The sequence below is a fragment of the Parus major genome, chromosome 28 (genome assembly GCF_001522545.3).
Source record: "Parus major isolate Abel chromosome 28, Parus_major1.1, whole genome shotgun sequence".
NCBI lineage: Eukaryota > Metazoa > Chordata > Aves > Passeriformes > Paridae > Parus > Parus major.
The window spans coordinates 4,640,919-4,659,351 of NC_031797.1; the positions used below are offsets into that span (position 1 = coordinate 4,640,919).

The 18,433-nt window shown below is 53.7% G+C and overlaps 1 protein-coding gene across 13 annotated transcripts in view; it reads right to left on the reverse strand.

Annotated features, from left to right (window-relative positions):
* The window catches only part of PTPRS (protein tyrosine phosphatase receptor type S), a 90,398-nt gene that overhangs the window by 13,018 nt on the left and 58,947 nt on the right, over positions 1-18,433 (reverse strand). For 4 of the 13 annotated variants that reach the window (XM_015651588.2, XM_015651585.2, XM_015651584.2 and 1 more), the window contains 12 exons: positions 18,215-18,241; positions 16,287-16,404; positions 13,346-13,936; positions 12,579-12,676; positions 12,182-12,435; positions 11,716-11,809; positions 11,298-11,513; positions 9,575-9,732; positions 8,708-8,719; positions 6,899-7,011; positions 4,682-4,729; positions 1,308-1,405 (listed from right to left, as the gene is read on the reverse strand). In XM_015651588.2, coding sequence (XP_015507074.1) covers positions 1,308-1,405; positions 4,682-4,729; positions 6,899-7,011; positions 8,708-8,719; positions 9,575-9,732; positions 11,298-11,513; positions 11,716-11,809; positions 12,182-12,435; positions 12,579-12,676; positions 13,346-13,936; positions 16,287-16,404; positions 18,215-18,241 — 1,827 coding nt within the window. The remainder of the gene's footprint in view (positions 1-1,307; positions 1,406-4,681; positions 4,730-6,898; positions 7,012-8,707; positions 8,720-9,574; positions 9,733-11,297; positions 11,514-11,715; positions 11,810-12,181; positions 12,436-12,578; positions 12,677-13,345; positions 13,937-16,286; positions 16,405-18,214; positions 18,242-18,433) is intronic. The other 9 variants (XM_015651597.3, XM_015651596.2, XM_015651595.2 and 6 more) reach the window with 5 other exon arrangements.

Sequence of the window (18,433 nt, forward strand, 5' to 3'; positions counted from 1 at the left end):
CCCTTTGGGGACAGGGTCCCAGGTCCCCTCTGACCATCCCCGCTGCCCTCCTGCCTGCTCCCACCCCGGAGCTCCCACAGAAGGAGCTGCAGCACTCTGGCTGCAGAGAATTCCTAACTAATGGGTATTTATACTATTGTAATGTGTCTGTTTGCTCTCCATCCCTCTAATCACGCCTCGCCTTCACTTCATTAGCGATGTTTGTTCAGCTCTGGCTCTCCCTGCGGAGGAGGCTGGGCTGGCTCTCAGCCAGGGCACTCGGGATGTGCCATCATTCCCGAGAGCAGCCTCTGGAATCCGGCTGGAGCACACAACCAGCTCCTCTGCCCCGAGACCCAGCGAGTGAGGAGAGACCCCGGCAGAGCCAAACGTGTGACCTGCAAGGTGTGACCCTGCTCCGGGTGTGGAGCAGGGAGAAAGCATCCTTTGCTTTGGAAAACATCCCCTCGCTCCCTGCCTGCAAACAGAGCAGGCAGTCTAGACTCGTTATTAACTGAAAATACCCGGGCATTTCATGTCTTTCAACAACAAAACCAAGAGTGGAGAGAGGCTTTTTACAAGAGCATGGAATGATAGGACAAGGGGCTTTGAACTGAAAGAGGTTTTATATTGGATATTAGGAAGAAATTCCTGCCTGTGAGGGTGGGCAGGTCCTGGCCCAGGTGCCCAGAGGAGCTGGGGCTGTCCCTGGATCCCCAGCACTGACCCAGGCCAGGCTGGATGGGTTTGGAGCACCCTGGGACAGTGGCAGTGTCCCTGCCATGGCTGGGGTGGCTCTGGGTGGGCTTTAAGGTGCTTCCAACCCAAACCAGTCTGGGATCAGGTAACCAAACACTGCCAGGATAGGGAAAATGTGCACAAACCCCTCAGAGATGACAAGGAAGCACAAATCATCCTGTTTTCCTGTCTTTAGCCCCGTGGCTGCTGATGGCACCAGCTCTGGAGGGCTCCCTGCTCACCTCACTCAAGCTCAGCTGTGTGAACTGGCTGTCACAGCCCTTCCCTTGGTCCCCAAGCTCCCATCCCACCCTGCAGTCACCTTCCAGGAGTGACTCCCCTTCTCCGAGGGAGCTCAGCCTCTGCTGACCCAACAGGAGCAGCTCATGGACCAACCTCCTCCTTTTTATGAACCAGAACTGAACCCAGCAAAGCACCCAGCTTTGTACTTAATTTCCAATACATAAATAGCTTTTAAATTTCAGCTAACCAGATCTTTAAAACAAAGCTGTTTATTTGGATGAAGGCCTGTCTGAATTCCCTAACCCTGGCTCTGCAAACCCATGCACAGCACTCACTCTTGCTCATACCTCATACTCTTGGGATAATTTCAGGTTATCATTAGCTTTGAGATGCTCTGTGTGTTCAGCCAGCTCGGAAATGGAGATGGGTGGGTGGCTGAGCATACCTAAAAGACAAGACAGCAGGAAAAGAATCTTATTTAATAATAACTAAAATTCACAACCGTTGCGCATTTTATAAGAAAGAAGGAACAAGAAAAGAAAATAAATTACAATGTAAGATCTGCAATGAAAGTAGGGAGGTTAGAAGAGAAGAATTCAGGGCTCGAAATTGTGTCCTTGGAAGTAAAAAATAAAAATCAAGGAAATAAAGAAAAAAAACAGTAAAATGAGAGTGTTCCCATGATGGCCCAATTTTCAATGTGGAAATCAGAGCAAAACAAAAAGGAAAATCCAAAGAGCAGATGCGTGTTAGCGATTCCAAAGTGACTTGGAATGAGCAAACGCTGCCAGAGGAACCCACGCAGCAAATGGCAGCACCCGGCGGGCCCGGGAAGCAGCTCCAGCAGAGAGGGAGGCACGGGCAGCATCCACCAGCCATGGACATGTGGGCAGGAGATGGGATATGCAGATGGGGGGAAGCAGGGGAGGCTTTTCAGGAACTGGACCCGATGATCTTTAAGGGGATTTCTGGGGATTCTCTGGGTTGTTTTTTGCTCAACACTGGAAGTTCTCGTTCTGCTCGGGGACCCTGAGCTCTGAGCTCCACCATTCCCAGAGTTCAGGCAGGCCTGGAAACACCCAGCTGGCTCCTCTTGGCACTCAGGCTGTGGGTGATGTTCCTGCCACAGCACAGCACAGCACAGCACAGCACGGTGAGTCAGGCTGGAGCTGCCCCGTCCAGGCTCTCTTGTCCCCTTGTGGGGTGCACAGGCCGGGGATCCTCCTTGGGCAGGGGTCTGGAACAGTTTTCTGCAGGGCCTGATGCCCCTGAGCTGGTTCAGCTGCTGCCCCTGCAATCCCCCCAGCTGCTGTAGAGGCAGCCAGAGCTCAGGGAACTCACTGGGGCCATACTGGGAGGCCCCACTGGGTCAGACTGGTCCAGCTGGGGCACACCTCAGCCACCACAGGGTGAGCAGCCACGGCTGACTCCTGGCATTTGCACATCCTGCTCTGCAAGGGGCAGCTGGAGCTCTGGGAGGGGCAGGGACCGTTCCCTGCCCACAGCCCCTCAGTGGCTGCGCTACAAAAGGAAAAGCGCTCCGTGCTTTGCTCATCTGCATCGAGTGATGTTTTTCCAAAGGCTTCCCATGCTGTCTGCCAGCCTCTCCAGAGGCCTGCAGAGCAGCACTGCAAGAAGCCCTGGGCAGTGCCCCTGATGAGAAGGACAGGAGTGGAGAGGAGATGGAAGCCAGGGAGAATTTCGAGCCCCGTGGGTGTTGGTGGGTGACAAAGCAGCGGCGTGGCAGCAGCATGGTCAGATACTCTGAAAACTCAGCACAGAGATGGCAAAGCAAGCATGACATCCTCAGTTTTACAGTGATGTGGGAGAGGTGCTGCTTCCCCCAGGCCTGGGTGTGGGATGAGTCTGCCATACCTGGACAGGTTTCTCCTAAGCTCACCACACATCTATTTTCAGCACAAGGAAATATGGCTGAAAATAGAAGAAGAGGGGAAATATACCAAAAAACTCACAAAAATAACCCTGGGAGCTGTGCTGGCTCCACTGCAGCCTGCTGGCATCAGGGCAGGAAACCTCTCTTGGCTCATGGAGGAAAAACTCCCATTTGGTCTCCTGCTGTCCTGCCCCATCACACCTGCAGGAGGATTATTTCTCCTGGATGGAGGGGGCTGCTGCCCACCCCAGCACCAGATGCAGACTGGGGTGTTGGGAGCAGCTGCTCCTCTCAGTGTGGGATGGGGAGGCCACCCTGGCTCAGACCAAACCAATTTAACACCACCAACACTTGATGAACGTGTGGGTTAAAAGGAGAAAAGAAACAATCTGAAACCCCAGCAATAAAAATCAAGGAAAACCCCAGGTTCTCTCTGGCTCAGAAGTCATGGAGCAACACGTCCAACAACCTCTGAGCCAGTGGGCTGCACGGGGGAGGCCCACTGTACCAACCTGGAATGAGGAGTCACCTTCCCCTTGAAGGAGTTGCACAAGTTTCCTTCATAAAAGCTCCAGGAAAATCCCAGAGTGTGCCCAGCAGCTCTGCCCTTTGCTGGGGCCATCCTGCTTCCCCTCCCTCGCTCCCTGCACAGAACCTGGCTGGGAGCACGTGGGAACTCGCCTTGTTCTGCAGCTGTTAAGGACAGAAACTCCTCGTGGGATCGATTTCTAGGGCTCTTTGGAATAAAAGAAGCTCTGCAGCAATAAACACTTCCCTGGTCACAATGCCAAGTGCATGGGGTTTCCAGTAGGATCCAGGAGTTTGCTGTGAAACGAGGCAGGAGCGGCTCTGCCCCGGCTCAGCTGCTCTTCTGTCCTTTCATTCCAGAACTCATTCTGGGGTAAGAAGGGCTGGTTCAGCCAGGAAAACACCCACAGCCCCTCTGCTACAATGAGGGGTTGAGGGGACAATTGTGTCATTTTCCATACCAAAGAGACCAATATTTGGATTAAACTACCCGGGGAAATATCCCAGCCCTCACATCTCCGAGCACAAGCAGCATCTGTGACTCTTCACATTTGTCAGCTGGAACCTCACATCCTTCCCTGCCCAGTATTAAAAAAAAATCCAAGCCCAAACCACCCAGCAAGGCTGGGATCTTGGCTCCTAATGGGATGAAATCTTTTCGAGCCAGTCTCATCTAACATTTCAATCACTTGAATCTCTCTAATCTTATCACAAAAGACTTGATTCTCTGTGCACCAGCCAAGTCTCCAGAAACGTCACCCTAACATCTGCTCCGTGGGCCAGAGCCCGTTTATGCTGTGAAATCAGGGTGGTGGAGCCCTGGGCTGGCCGGGGAGTCCTGGAGCTCTCGGTGCCAGGAGCAGGCACCTGCCACGGCTGGGAATGGCCCTGGCCCCGCTGGGGCTCTGAGAGAGGGGAACCAGCAGCTGCAGCTCCAGTCCCTGTCCCTGCACCACAAACACAAAGCACAACCCCCAGAGACAGCAGAGCACGAGTACAGGGACACCGAGGACACGGATGGGGGACAGGCAGCCCTGCATCCCCCGGGGCAGCCAGGGGGAACCCTGGGGCCCTCCTGCCCCGCTCCTGGCCCCAGAGGAAACTGTAAAACTGGAAGTGCAGTTCAGACAAACAGATGGCACAGAAAAGGGATGAGATGGGCAACAGGAACACGCAGAAATCGGCAGAAAATCAAAAAATAGGAACGTAACAAGAATTGGAAAGGAAAGCGACAGAAGAGGAAAATAATAATGGGGGGAAAAATGAAACCAACAGGAACAAAAACACACAGGAACTAACTTTCCAAGTCAAACTCAGGGTCACTGAGAGGGCTGCTCAGACCAGAATCTGCAGAAAACAGTAAAAAAAAAATAAATAAAAGATACACTTTTGTAAAAATTTCATGCTAATAAAAAAAAACCAAAAAAACAAACCAAAAACCAACATAAATCTAAAGAGGAAAAGAAAGGTTCTTGTTGTGCTGATTAGGACAGGATATCTAAGGTGTGCTATGCTCTCCCCTCCCTGAGCTGCACATTCCCATTCCCAAGTCCCTCCTCTGTTTCACTGCTGGGGACACCATGGAGGTTCCACCTGGGGTGACCTGTCTGGAGAAGAGCCCACAGGCCCCTTCTCAACCACAATATATTGAATTTAAATACCTTTAACTCAGAGACCACCTGTGAACTCTTCACCTGCAAACTGCACCACAACCTCTCCATCACTGCCAACACACTCCAAGCTCATCTTTCCATCCATTTCCATTTTCACCCAATGTTTCCAACGTTCTGTGGGAGGCAGGTGATCAATTCCCCCAAATCCTCTAAAACCTTTCAGTGCTTCACAGATTATAGAGCAGACTAACACCAGGTGGGTCAACTCTGGCCAGATAAACTGGGAAAGGGCAGCATCTCCTAAAGCCAGAGCAGCCACAGGCAGTGTCTTTTGGGGTCTGCAGAGCCCTAGTGCAGGTTCTGATGTCTCAGCTGCCCTTCACACCTCGGAGCCAGAATTCAGAGGTGTGACCAAAGCAGTGACCCCATCACCTGCTGGGGCAGGCTCAGCTGACTCTGCTGTCCTGTGGGACACAAACTCCCACTCAGGGAAGCACAGGAACCAGCACTTCCAGCTGCTTCTTGCACCAAGACCAAGCTGGAAGGCCACCCCCTTTTATTGTCCTCTCAGCAGAGTTTTCATCTGCGGGACTGCAGCTCCTTCTCTTGGGTCTCCCACCTCCCTCCTCCTGGAGCACAAACGCTCCCAAAGGAAGCACCCAGACAAGGGCAAACTCTGCTGAGCTGGGAGCACTCAGAAGATCTCAAACACCCTCAGACCCTCCTGCAAGAGCAGCACTAAGAGTTGACTTAGGGACCTACCTGTGCTCGACTGCTGTCCCTGCTGCCAGCCCTCAGCTGAGCATGGTTCCTGGGCCTGGGCTGATCCCAGCAGGTGCTTCCCCACTCATTTTGGTCACAGCCCTTCAGCTCAGCGTTGCCTTTGCACAACCCCTGCCCTGGGTCCCTGCTGCCAGCCCCACCCTGAGGAAACTCCACAACGCTAAGGACAGGACTGGGATGGGAAGGGCAAACAGGAGCTACAGAAACATTACTAACGAGCACAAAACAGCAAAAAAAAATACAAACAAACTGAAAACAACAGCCAGCCCCCAAAAAGCACAATAAATTCCCTTCCAAATCCTCAAGCACCGGGAAGAAGAGGCAGAGGTGTTGCCACGTGCCTGCCTGCGTGAGGACATGCTGCATGGGTGGCTGCAGAGGTGCCATGCAGGCAGCTGCGACGTGCAGGGACATGGGGACACGAGGCTGCAGCAGGGAGGGTGCCACAGCCTGTGCCCTGAGCTCAGCCCTGGCAGTGCCCAGGGCCAGGCTGGACAAAGCTCAGAGCAACCTGGGGAAGTGGAAGGTGCCCCTAGGGCAGGGGGTGGAACTGAGTGGGCTTTAAGGTGCTCCCAACCCAAACCAGTCTGGGATTCCGTGACGGCATCTGCACCAAGCGAGAGATGCTGCCCCAGCTGCCCCAAGCTCCTTTCCCCCTGCAGGGCCCAGGGGCAGGCCTGGCTCCCAGCAGGAGTGGCTGGGCACCAGAAAGAGCCAGTTCCAGGTGTGGCTGGAGCAGGGGGTGCTGGGCAAGGCTCCATCTCCCCACCCAGGAGCTCCCAGCTGCGGCACGGGGCAGCTCTGGCGTGTCTGGCACAGCCATGGCTTTGCAGCTCAGCCCAGAACGAACCAATTTAGCTGGAAATCCAGGAAAACCCTTCTCCTGCCTTGCCAGCACTGGGCACAACCTGTGCAAGGTTCTTGAGGATCCCAGCAAAGGCTTCTTTCAGCATTCCCACTTAGCACAGGCAAGGCTGGGGCTCCTTGGCTGTGCCCAAGGGCAGCTCTGGGTCTCCAGGCGGTGCCTCAGCAGCTCCAGGCAGGCAGGGAGGGCTCAGGGAAGGGGCAGGTGCTCTGCTCCTGCCTTCCCAGCAGGAGAGGCCGCTCAGCAGCCGGTTACCTGGAGTCTGGAAGTTGATTCGCCTCATTTCCACGGGATCCTTGGGGTGGTGGGGAGCGATTTCAGCGTTGTTCAGGAGGCACTTGGTCCTGGGCTCTGAGTCTTTCCTTTTGCTTCACAACAAACCCAAAAAGAAACAAAAGAGACCAGACAGAAAAAGCAGCTTAGCTTCTGGGCCTTGTGGTCTCAGCTACTTCTCAGCTACTCATGCTCAGGCAGAGCAAAGCTCCCACCGAAAATCAAAGGTGCAGCCAAGGGTGTAAGTACACATCAGAAAAGGGATGAGGTTAGGAAGGCTTGTCAGTGCTATGATCTAGGGGTTGACAATGGCCTGGGAGCCCCTCAGCAGCTTTCAGGAAAGTCTGGAAGTTCTCCTCTTCTCCCAGCAGCAGCACAGACTGGCAGCCAGGAGCAGCTGAGGTGCTGTGAACTCATTCCTCACCCTCCCTGCTCAGAGCAGCCTTCACTGAACTCTGCAGAGCAAAAATGTTCCAACTCTGGCCAAGCCATTTCCAGCCTGAGAGAAGCAGAGCCAGCAGAATCATCTGGAAAAGCACAGAGCTCCTGGCTGTGACCTTGGATGTCGAGCTCTGATACTGCTGCTGGCTTGTTCAGGAGCTCTCAGAGCTGCCCTGCTGCAGACAGAGAACTCAGAGCAGCAGTTTTCAATCTTTTTTGAACTGCAGAACCCTAAAAATCTGGGTTCAACAAACAGAGTAGACACATCCTCTCCCAGTATAGCTGTGCCTGCTGAGATCCACCTCTCCTTGCCAGGAGCCTGCTCCAACCTGCCAGCTGAGCTTCCTCATATATTCTCCTCCAAAGGTTAGGTTAGCTTAGGCAGCTGGAGAAGTCTCTGTGACCTGCCTCATTCTCCTTGAAGAGAATTTAGAAGCAAAGCCAACCAGTGCTCCCTCAAGATGTGATAACTTCTTGCGAAGGAACAGTGCTGAGCTGCTGGGAGCTGCACTTCTCCAGGGAGCAGAGAATGTCACCCCCAGGCTTGGAAAGGAGCCCCAGCCCTTCCAGAGAGCGGCTGGGGAGCTCCTCACCTCTCCTGCTCAGGGCACACAGAAGCCCCCAATAATTTGCCTGCAGCAGCAATGGCAATTCCTTAGGCAGAGAGGAGGTTATCCAGGACATTTTTAGCTGTCCCTTGATGTCATTAATAGCCAGGAGAAGTGGCTGAGCCCTGCCAGCACTGCATGGGGCAGCATTTTGGAATGACACCACTTTGCAGTTTGGGAGCAGTTGATTTTTGCTGCAGTTCTGAAACTGCTGTTAACAGTTCATGGCCTGAGCCCATCAGTTACTTCCACTGAAAGCTCTTCCAGTCTTGGAAATGGCTGGGAAAAAGTCTCATTTCTGCAGTCATTTCTGTCAGAAGCCCTTGGCTGAGGGGGCAAGAGCAGCTTCTGCCCTGGGACAGGGACAGCTCAGCCAGCGAGATTCCTGCTGCAGTGTGCCTGTGTGGAGCAGCCAGACATGCAGAAACCCACTTTCACCTCAGACTGCCACACAAATGAGAGCTTCTCTGCTCCATTAACCCAACACTTTATGAGCCATTTACTGTCACTGCTGCTCAACCTGACAAAGGGCCATTTCATTTAGGAATGGACAAACAGGAGAAAACTCAGCTTGCTTTGCCTTTTCTGCCCCAATTCAAACATGGTCCCAGCTAGTCTGACATCTGTGAGGACAGATCTAGAGGTGGGAACTGCACCAACAAAGTCCCAACACCACACAGCAAACACTGCTTAACACACAGCAAGCAAGAACCTGAAGAAATGGCAAATCTGGTGCTCTTACCTGTCTGGTTTGCTGTCCAGGAAAGCAGTAAGTGGAGAGAAGACAAGACAAATGTTCAGGTTAGAAAGGACTCGCAGAGGGAAGGGGGAGCATTTGCTCAGCTCTGACCAGCAAAGGTCACCCAGCCAGAGGGACACACCCAGAGCAGCCTCACGGGCAGAGGCCACACTCCTGTGCAGGAGGGAACAAACCTGTGCTGCTCGAAGATGGAGCAGGGCTAGGAGAACTCCCCCCACCCTGGGAATGAGCTGTCCCACCTAAGGACACCTCTGCTGGCCACTGCCACCTGTATTTACTTTGCTCAGCCCCTGCTTCCCCTCCTGACCCCTTCCCTTGCCTTGTGTGTGCTCAGGGGACCCCCAGTTCTCACCGTGAGCTGCTCAGAAAGCCAAGGGAAAGGGAGACACTTCCAGGGGCTGTCCCTTCTCCCTCCTGAAGGCTCACACCCTGCTCCTGTCTCCCAGCTCCAGCAGAAAACCAGTCTGGGAGCAGTGCAGGTCTCTGCTGCCCCACAGCTCACAGGTGCCTGCCCTGCGTCCCCCTCACTGCCCACGGGCACAGGGAGCACGGGAAGGGGTCCCTGAGGCTGCCAGCAGCACTGCTGGAGTCCTGACACACCCACTGCACACTCAGCAGTGTCTGTGGGACAAGCACAGCTCTCCTGACAGTGCCATGGGGCAGAAACTGCAGCAGCAAATCCCTGCAACCCCCTGCTAATCCCTCCTGTCCACACCCTCCCGTTCCAGCACTCGTGCTCCTCTCCCCAGTGCCCAGTGAGGATTTCCCTTGACCAGGACAGAAATTCCCTTTAGGGAACCCTGGGGACACTCAGAACTGTCTCAGGTGTGGGCAGTGAGCAGCTCTTACTTTTTGTAGAGCAGGATGGCGATGACAATGCAGATGATGAAAACCACGGCCAGGACGGGCCCGATGACCCAGATGAGCCCCTCCTCACCATCGATGATGGGCTGGGGGTCAGGGTTGTCCAGCTGGATGGGGTCAGAGAAGGGACTGGCAGCGTAGGTCTGGAAGACAGGGAACAGGGTGGAACACAGCTCAGGGATGGGATGGGCACTCAGGAGTGGGCAAGCACACGATATTCCACAGGATGAGCTGCTGCAGAGCACGTGAGCTCTCTGCAGCACAAACCAGTGGGGACAGGGAAAATGCCCTGCTCAGCCTAGAGAAAATGCCCTGTTCCTGAGCTCATCAGGGCTGTCTTCCACTTCCAATGCTCCAGTGAGACACCATGGAAAGACCACAGTCCTGGGAAGCTGCAGCCTGCCCCGTGCCTGTGGCTCACTCTGCTGTTGGAGATTGAGCTCCTTCTGTTCCACCACAGCCCTGAGCCCTCAGCGCTGCCACAAACACACAAACACCTTCCCCAAGCTCTCATGTAACCATCTGGATTTTGACAGTCAAGTGGGATTACAGAGCAAGAGGGAAGGGATTAAAACAAGAATTAACGCTTGGTCTGGTGACTGAAACAAACCAACCCTGACAAATAAATATAAAGTAGTAAAACACTGTGTGTGTCCTCTGCTGCCTCTGCACCGAGCTGGGCCCTTGAGGAGGATCAGAGGCACATTCAAACCCTTCAGAGTCCTGACTAAGGGTGAATTCCCATCCTCCACAGGAACCCCAGAAGCTGAACAGCACAGAGAACTGGCATGGCCTGGTTTGGGAGAGCAGCCAGGGACAGGACAAGAACAGGAGCTCTGGGTCCTTGAGCTCCATCAGCTCTGAGCAGGCTGGAATGCTGCTCCACACTCAGGAGCTGCTGTGGATCCAGGCCACTGAGAGTGAGTCTGCAGCACCTTGTTCTAAAGCAGAAATTACCTCAAGCTGCAGTAATCCGATTGAGAAACCCATTCAGGAGCGTGTCAGCCTAATCCTTTAATATCAAATACACAACTAAATATTTATTGGGGGAAAAAAACTCTGAAAAACCCTTAATTTCCAATAGTTCCTTGCTACAATTCCATAGGGGGATTTAAAAACAACAAAGTATTAGGTTGTTTCCCATTGTGTGTGAGGGAGGAGGCAGGTAAATATTAAAACAGTTGTTTTCATAAAGCCATGTACAGCCCCAGTGAAAACAGCAGAGATGCTGAATTGGTAAAGAGAACTTGTAATTTTCCATTTAAAAATGCTCCCCTCTGTGCTTGGAGATGAACTCAGCAATGCCCAGAGTGTGACAGGCTCTTGGAGCAGGATGGCTGCGGTCATTGCTCTGAAGAGTTACACAACAGCCTTTAAAGGAAATTATTGTTCAAGAAGGGGTTTGACCCAGGGCTCTCTGAACTCTTGTGCAGTCCTGAGGGGACAGCTCAGTGCTCCTCCCCTTTCTGGACTCCAGTCTGGAGCCACAAGTGTACAAGTTCTGTCCACAAGGACTGGGACAATCACAGCTCCTCGTGTCCTTGGTGCTTGGAAGAGACAAATGCAGGCACAAGCACAAGAGCCACATCCAAAAGCTCCACAGCTGGAAGGAAAAGCCCCCCGAGATGCCAGGAGGGCAGCAGGGCTGTGGCAGCTCCCTGGTCCATCGCAGGGATGGGAGAGGCCTGGGGGAGCAGGCAGCACTTACAGCCTCGGGTTCCTGCAGCACGGCCAGGATGAAGAGCACGTATTTCTGCCCCGGCTCCAGGGCTCTGTTCTCGAAGTTGTCGTAGTGTTTCATGTCCCCCAGGATGAAGTGGGAGGGCAGGGAGCGGAAGCGGGCGGCGATGTAGGGCTTGGGGAAGTCCAGCTGCCGGGAATGGCGCAGGCTCCGGCGCCGGAGCCTGGCGATGTTCTGGACCAGCTGGAGGAAGCAGAGGAACGCCCTGAGACCCTGGAAAGGAGCAGCAAGGAAAGCCAAACCAGCCCTCCCAAGACTGGCTGCTCCTTGGCTGCCCTGAATGAGGAGCACAGGTAGCCCAAATGTCCCTCCCAGCCCTCAGGTCCCCAGCCCATTCCAGCTGCTCTCTCTCCCCCTAAGCTGAGCCGAGTTCACCCACACTCACCTCCTCCAGGTCCATCTCCTCAGGGCTGCCCAGGGGGTTGAGGAACTGTCCTCCCCGGGACTTCCTCAGAGGCACCACCACAATGTAGAAAGCTCTAAACATTGGGAATGATTAGAAGAAACAGAAGGAATGAGCCACAAAGAAGGGAGTGCACACACTGATGTGAGCTTGCCCAAACTTCCCCACTGGCTCAAGCCCCTTATTTTTTGTTCAGCACAGATGTTGCTCCTGGAATGAGCTGGATTCAGTGGCAGCCCCCTGGCTCCTTGTGTACTCCCTTCACACTTCTCTGGCTTTCCCTGTTAGTTGTGGAAGTGCCTCCAAAAGGAAGCAGTCAGGAAGGCTGGAAGTGCAGGGATCACCCTCCTGGTGCTGCCCCTGTGGATTTGTGGTGGTCTCCAGCCATCAGGGCTGACCCCCAAAACATGAACTAAGCAGCCACCCCTGCAGTTAAACAGAAACCTACTGGACAGGCACAGAGCTCTTCACGTCGGGGAGAATCACCACCACGTTGCCATCAGCATCAGGCTTGTGGGTCACCTCTGGCTTCTTGGACAACATGTCAGCAGCAGTCCAGGCTGCCACGTTCTGCTGCAGCCCCCCCATGCTGTTGCCCTGGTTCATCAGCACGAAGTTGTAGAAGGTGCGGGGCCTCAGGTGGGTGATGAGTTTCTTGGTGGTTCGTCCGTCCACGTCGACGTGCAGCCCGTTGTACTGGATCTGTGGGAGGGGAGGAGGTTGTTCCCTGAGCAAGGCTGGGACTGCTCCAGCTCCCTCCTCCCCATCCCTCTGCAGGGAACACGGAGCACCCAGCCCTGCAGAGCTGGGGTGAGCTCGGGGAAAAACTCCTGCACTCCACTTGCCTTGTACGGGGTAGGAGAGTTGTAATTCTCAGGGAACTCCCAGCTCAGAAGGACAGATGTCTTTGTCACCATCTTCACCTTGAAGTTTTTGGGTAAAACTGTGGAGAAAAAAGTGAGGAGGAAGGGGAGAAAGGAGAAGAAAGGCAGCAGAGGGAAGGAAGAGCAGGAAAGAGAAGGAAGAGAATGTCAAGTGCTGGAAGAGGGGCCTGCCAGGCTGGGTCTGGCTGCCGTTGCAGGAACAGAAGGGATGGCTCCCTCCTCCACTGTGCTGGAGTTCTGCCAAGGTCCATTTCCTAGTGCTCCCTGTCCCCATGCCTAACCCCAGGAGGGCACACGTGGCTTTGCCCCCACACTCTGGGCCTGGGTGGCTGCTGCAGGAACGAGGTTCTGCCTGGCTGAGCATGCTCAGGTGAGGAAAAAACCCATCCCAGGTCACGGCTTGAGGGTTTGTTCTCAAAAATTTTTGCTCTTTTCTTTTGGCTGTTTGCAAAAGCTGAAGAAAATGCTCTTCCCACCTGTGCAGGGACTGGCCCCCCCCTTCAGGTGCCAGTGACAGAAGGTGTCCGGACTTAACTTAGAAGAAAGTGGTAAAAGGGACTTACCTGGCACAAGGCAGAGAGGAGCGGAGGGACTGAGTGTGACACCAGAGTGCTTTGCATTTACTCACGAGCCTGGCTGAGCCTGGCCTGACCTCTCCAGCTCTCTTGCCTCCCGGCACCAGCCCCGGATACAAGGGGACAGAGGGAGGAGAAACCGGTAAGTCCTACCTTGGTCCAGCTGGAACGTCCGATACTGGACGGTCGGGCTGTAGGGCCCGGGGCCTTTACTGGTGTGAGCACGGATTTTAACATCATAGGCGGTGTTGGGTTTGAGGCCGTTGAGGGTGTAGGAGTTCTCTGGGGAGGGGGGCAGGTCTTTTTCCAGCAGGTTCCCGGGAGAACCGGATTCCCGGTAGGCCACGGTGTATTTGACGATGGCTCCGTTCCTCTCGGCCAGCACGGGGGGCAGCCAGCCGAACTGCACCGACATGGACGTGACGTTGCTGGCCTCCAGGATCTGGGGGTAACCCTTGGGGATGTCTTCGGGGGTGGTGAGCTCCTGCACCGCTTCCTCCCCGAAGCCGGCCCGGCTCTTCACGGCCAGCTTGAACACATACGTGGCGCCCTTGTGGATGCTGGGAGCGAGGTACTTCTCCTCCTGTGCCGAGAATTCCAAGGTGGCCAGAGGCTCGATGTCCTTGCGGCCGAACTGGAGCCGGTAGCCCAACACCTGGCCCTCCGCGTCCAGAGGGGGCTCCCATTTCACCAGGAGAGTGTTGTCCTCTGTCTGGTGCACAGACAGGATGGGCTTTCCTGGGACTAGGAGACAAGAGAGACACCTTCAGCCAAGGCTGGGCCAGGGGAGAGGAGCTGCAGAGACTCTTCTGCTGCAGCGAGGGGTTCCTCAAGTCAGCAGCGATGTTCCAGCTCGGCTCCACGTAACCCAAACTGCCGCCACCCTGTACAGGTGGATGGCCTTAAACAGTTTGGGAAACGAGGAGCGCTGCCAGCATGTCAGCTGTGAGGGGCTGACACGTTCCTAAATTTATATTCTTCCCTTTGTTCAGGATGGAAAGGTGTGCACAGCTTCTCCCCCATCCCTGGACCACTCATCCTCTCACCTGAGTCCCCACCTCCTGTCCCCACTGCTCCCCAGGGCAGGGAAGAACAAACCTGGGGTCCCCAAAGTCCCAACTTCCCTCTCTCTCCATTACACAGCCCAGCTGATGCAGAGACTGGAGCAGACTGGGCCAGGCTGGGAAGCCCAGAGCAGCTGAGGTGAAGCAGAGAGGGATGGAAGGAAGCCTGGGCAGCCCCAGGTCCTGAGCAGCAGGCACAGCTCACCCGGCCAGCAGACAGCTCATCGCCCACCATCACAGAAGGAAGCTCAGGCAGAGGAAGCAGAGGGCAGGGAGAGCTGCTGCTGGCTCTGTGCTGCTCCTCTCCTCTGGAGGAACTCACAGTGCTGGAGCATTTTCAGTGAGATCCTCTGTACCTGTCAGTGAGCTCCCCCACGTTTGGGGGTTCTGGGGAGCTCAGCAGTGCCACATCTCTGCCTAATGAGCCCTGGCACTGCCTGACTGCTAAGCGAGCCCACAGCTACAGTTAAATGACACGTGCAGGCCCAGAGATTCCCAAAGCCAGAGAAAGCAGAGCATTAATTCCAGCAGCTCACGCGTCATTGACACTCAGCTCCACCATTAGAGACCTAATTTCCTTCTCTGTGCCTTGGTATTTCTCCTGGTTGGACAGGAGGAGAGAAAACAGAGTTGGGAGAGATGCCAGCCTCTCCCTCTGCACGAGCCTGCCCAAGGGGTGAGGGAGCAGGGCAGGACCTGCTGTGCCAGGGGTCCTGGAAGGGTCACACTGGGGAACCTCTGCCTGCTGCCCCCACTGACACCTCAGTGGGGATGAGGGGATGCTGTCCCTGAAACAAGTGCTGTATTCCTTCCAAACTGCCAAAGAACAGCAGGGACGGTGCTGGGAGAGCCAGCCTCCTCCCTTGGGAATGCCCATGGAACACATTAAAGAGAAAAAGAGTGCCATTACCTTTATGTTTCAGTTTTTATCACAAATGTTACTGTAATCAGCTGAGCTTGAAAGTATTACATCTGCACAACAAATATTGTTTGGAAAAAAGGTGAGAAGAAAGTGCAGAGAGGGAGAGGTGTTTTATTTTGCAATTGGTTTGGACAGTAAAGGAGAAAATTAGATGTATTACTGTATTTAAATTCAGCCCCCAGCCCTGAATGATAAAGAAAGAAATCTCTCCTCTCAGAAGGTGTATTGACTCAACACTGCAAAGAAGGGAAGAGTGTTACAGAGCCATTTGAAAGAGTTTTTTTAAAAATAGCTATTTCAAGTCAGGGAAAATTGAGTTTTGGGTAATAGCTGCTGTGCTGGAGAAAACATCCCTCTGTGACTGATCACCTAGACTGCAAATCCTAATGGGAAGAGATGAGGGAGGGTGACAAGGGAGAGTGACAAGGGAGCCAGGCAGGGAGAAAGGCTCCAGGAGAGGAAAACAGAAAGGGTGGAGAGCCTTGGGAAGAAGGAAAGCAGAGAACCAGGGAGTTAGTGGGGAGAAACACGGGCAGAACTGGAGGGGAAAGAGAAGAGGGTGAGTGAAGGAAAGGGCTTTGGCTGGTATGTGCAGGCAGAGCCCAGGTCCCAGAAATGGGAGCCAGGAAAGGTCAGGACTGTCAGAGTTCCTCCCTGAACACAGGGGCATGTACACAGACAAGAGGAGAGTGGGCAGGACAAGCACCACTGTCTGCCTGCTGCTCTTCCCCACCCTGACAGCAGAGCTCTCCTGTCCTCAGTGTACCTGCGTGGGCCACCTGCAAAGCCACAGGCTCCGTCAGACCAGGATGAGCCACTTGCCTTCTGATACACTGCAATTTGCAGCCCAAGACATTAGAAGTGACAAATTCATCCTCTGTTGTGTTTCTGGCTGTGCCTGGGCTTTCTGAAGCACTGGACAGAAAATTGTGACATTTGGTGAGGGCTGCATGTGAGGAATTAGGGGGTTTCTGCCTTATTAAATCTAATTTTGCCTTTGGGGCAGCCTGGCTCTTGCTGCAAGTCTGTCCTTCAAGAAGGGAGTGAGATGCAAGAAGGTGAGTCTGCTTGGCTTTAGGAGCTGGGTGAAAGAGGAAAAGGCTCTCACCTGCACCCTTGGTGGTGACCACTTTGGGTTTGCTGCGAGCACCATCTCCCTTCATGGTGTAGGCGGCCACGGTGATGGAGTAGGCAGTCTCCGGCTGGAGCCCAGCAATGATCATTTCCTGTTTGCCACATGCCAAGGGGAAATCGTGTCAATACTCAGCCCCACACCCAAGAGCAGCTCTCTCCTCCTTGCAGGAGTCTCAGCCCTTTTCCAGCATGCAGGAGACCAAACCCGAGAGCACGAGACCCTCTGGGGGTTCTGTGGGAAGCGGCAGAGGGGGAGAGCCCCGTTCCCCTGGCCAGGGAGAGTTCCCCAGCTCTGCAAACACAGCCTGGCTCTGCAGGGCCCTGTGCAAAGCATCCTCCTCCAGATCTGCCTCTCTCACATCCCCTGTCTTCACACAAACCACTTCAGCATCCTTCAAAGCTTTCCTCTCCACTCTGCGGCCTCACAGGAGGCTCAGAGGTTTCAGGGAGATTACATTTTTTTCACCATTACCCCTCTCTTCTCTCCTCAGAGATATTTTTAATGCTTTCATAATATTAAAGGGATTGCTTGAATGCAAAGTGCAAGACGACACATTCTGCTCACGCTAAAGCTCCCTGCTAAATCCCACCCCCTCCTTCCCCATCCTCTATCAGCCTCCCCACACCTGGCTCCCAGGAGCTTTTGTTGAACACTGGCCCCAAGAACAGCCCTTCCCCAGGAGGGATCCAGCCTTTCAAAGGGCTGTGCTGGAAAAGGAACACCCGTGCTAAATCAAACAGGATGACAGCACATGCAGCAGGGTTTTCCCCAAGGCACCAGAAAGGAGGGAGATGGGAATGTTGTGCATGTTTTATGGCTTTCCCCTCTCCTCACCCCTTTGTGCTTTCAAAATTAAATCTCAGGACAGCACTTGGGAAGAATTTGTTAGTCCTGTAACTATTTCCCCGATGGTGAGCTGGGAGTGGAACAGCAGAGCCTTGGAACAGTGGGATTTTGATCAGTGACTTTGGAGGCTGTCAGATGCAGGGACAGCTCTGGCTTCTGGAAGTCAAGAAACCTGCTCTGCTCTCACACCTGCCACTGAGTTCTATTGAGATTTCAGACAAAGGGGCTTTGCCTCCCATGAAACTCATTCTCCATCCCTCAAAGGGAGGCCCCTCACTTGTGCAGGGCACCTGGCAATCCCCAGGAGACAAACACAGCCTGTTTCATCGTGTGTTAGCTTAGGACCCTGACATTCCAAGGAGAAAATGCTTTCTCCTACTGCTTGGTAGGATTTTGAAAAACATTTATCATTTTAGCAGGAATAGCAAATGCCAAACAGCCAAGCTGACTTTAAGGTACTTCAAAGGTAAAACACCAATAATGACTCATAGCTTTGCATCAATGAGTTTCTAAGAATCTTGACCCTTTGAAAGTACAAATGATTTGTTCACAGTGTGGTAGCTCAGGACTCACGGATTCTGTATTCCCAATGCTTCCCAGGCTATCTTTTCCAGACCCAAAGCAGCCCATCTGAGCTCCCAGGTCTGCTGGAAGGTGTCCCTGCCCCTGGCTGGCAGTGGAACAAGATGGCCTTTAAGGTCCCTTCCTTAATACAAACTATTTTAGGATTCTGATACGTTTAAAGCAGTCCCAAATTCAATATTCCATCTGCTTCCCCGTGGAGGAGCAGCAGACCCATCTTTCCTTCAGAGCCAAAGGGAAAACCCTGTGGGATTGCTGTGTGCTGAAGAATGACACGATCACAGAGGGTCACAGAGCAGTGACAGGGAGGGGACAATGCATGGGAACACCAAAAACAGGCTCCAAAACAGGCACACTGGCACTGCAAAAAAAAAATTAAAAAAAAAAAAAAAGGAAAATATCACACTACAACAGGAAGTGGGAGAAGGGAAGAGGCAGAACCAGCATGGGAGGATTTTTATGTTTTTACTTACGTATTCAGCAGTGTCATCTGTTTCCCACTGGGCAGAGAACAAGAGAGGTTTGGCACATGAGAATACAAGAGGGGAAAGAAGGAAAAGACAGAGACACAGCATGAGGAAGAGTCCCTGAGCAAACAGCCACACAAGGTCAGAAGTTACCGGGCAAGCATTAGGGAAGAAGTAGAGTGGGAGAAATTAGTAATTCCACTGTGGCCTTGGCCTGAATTAAAA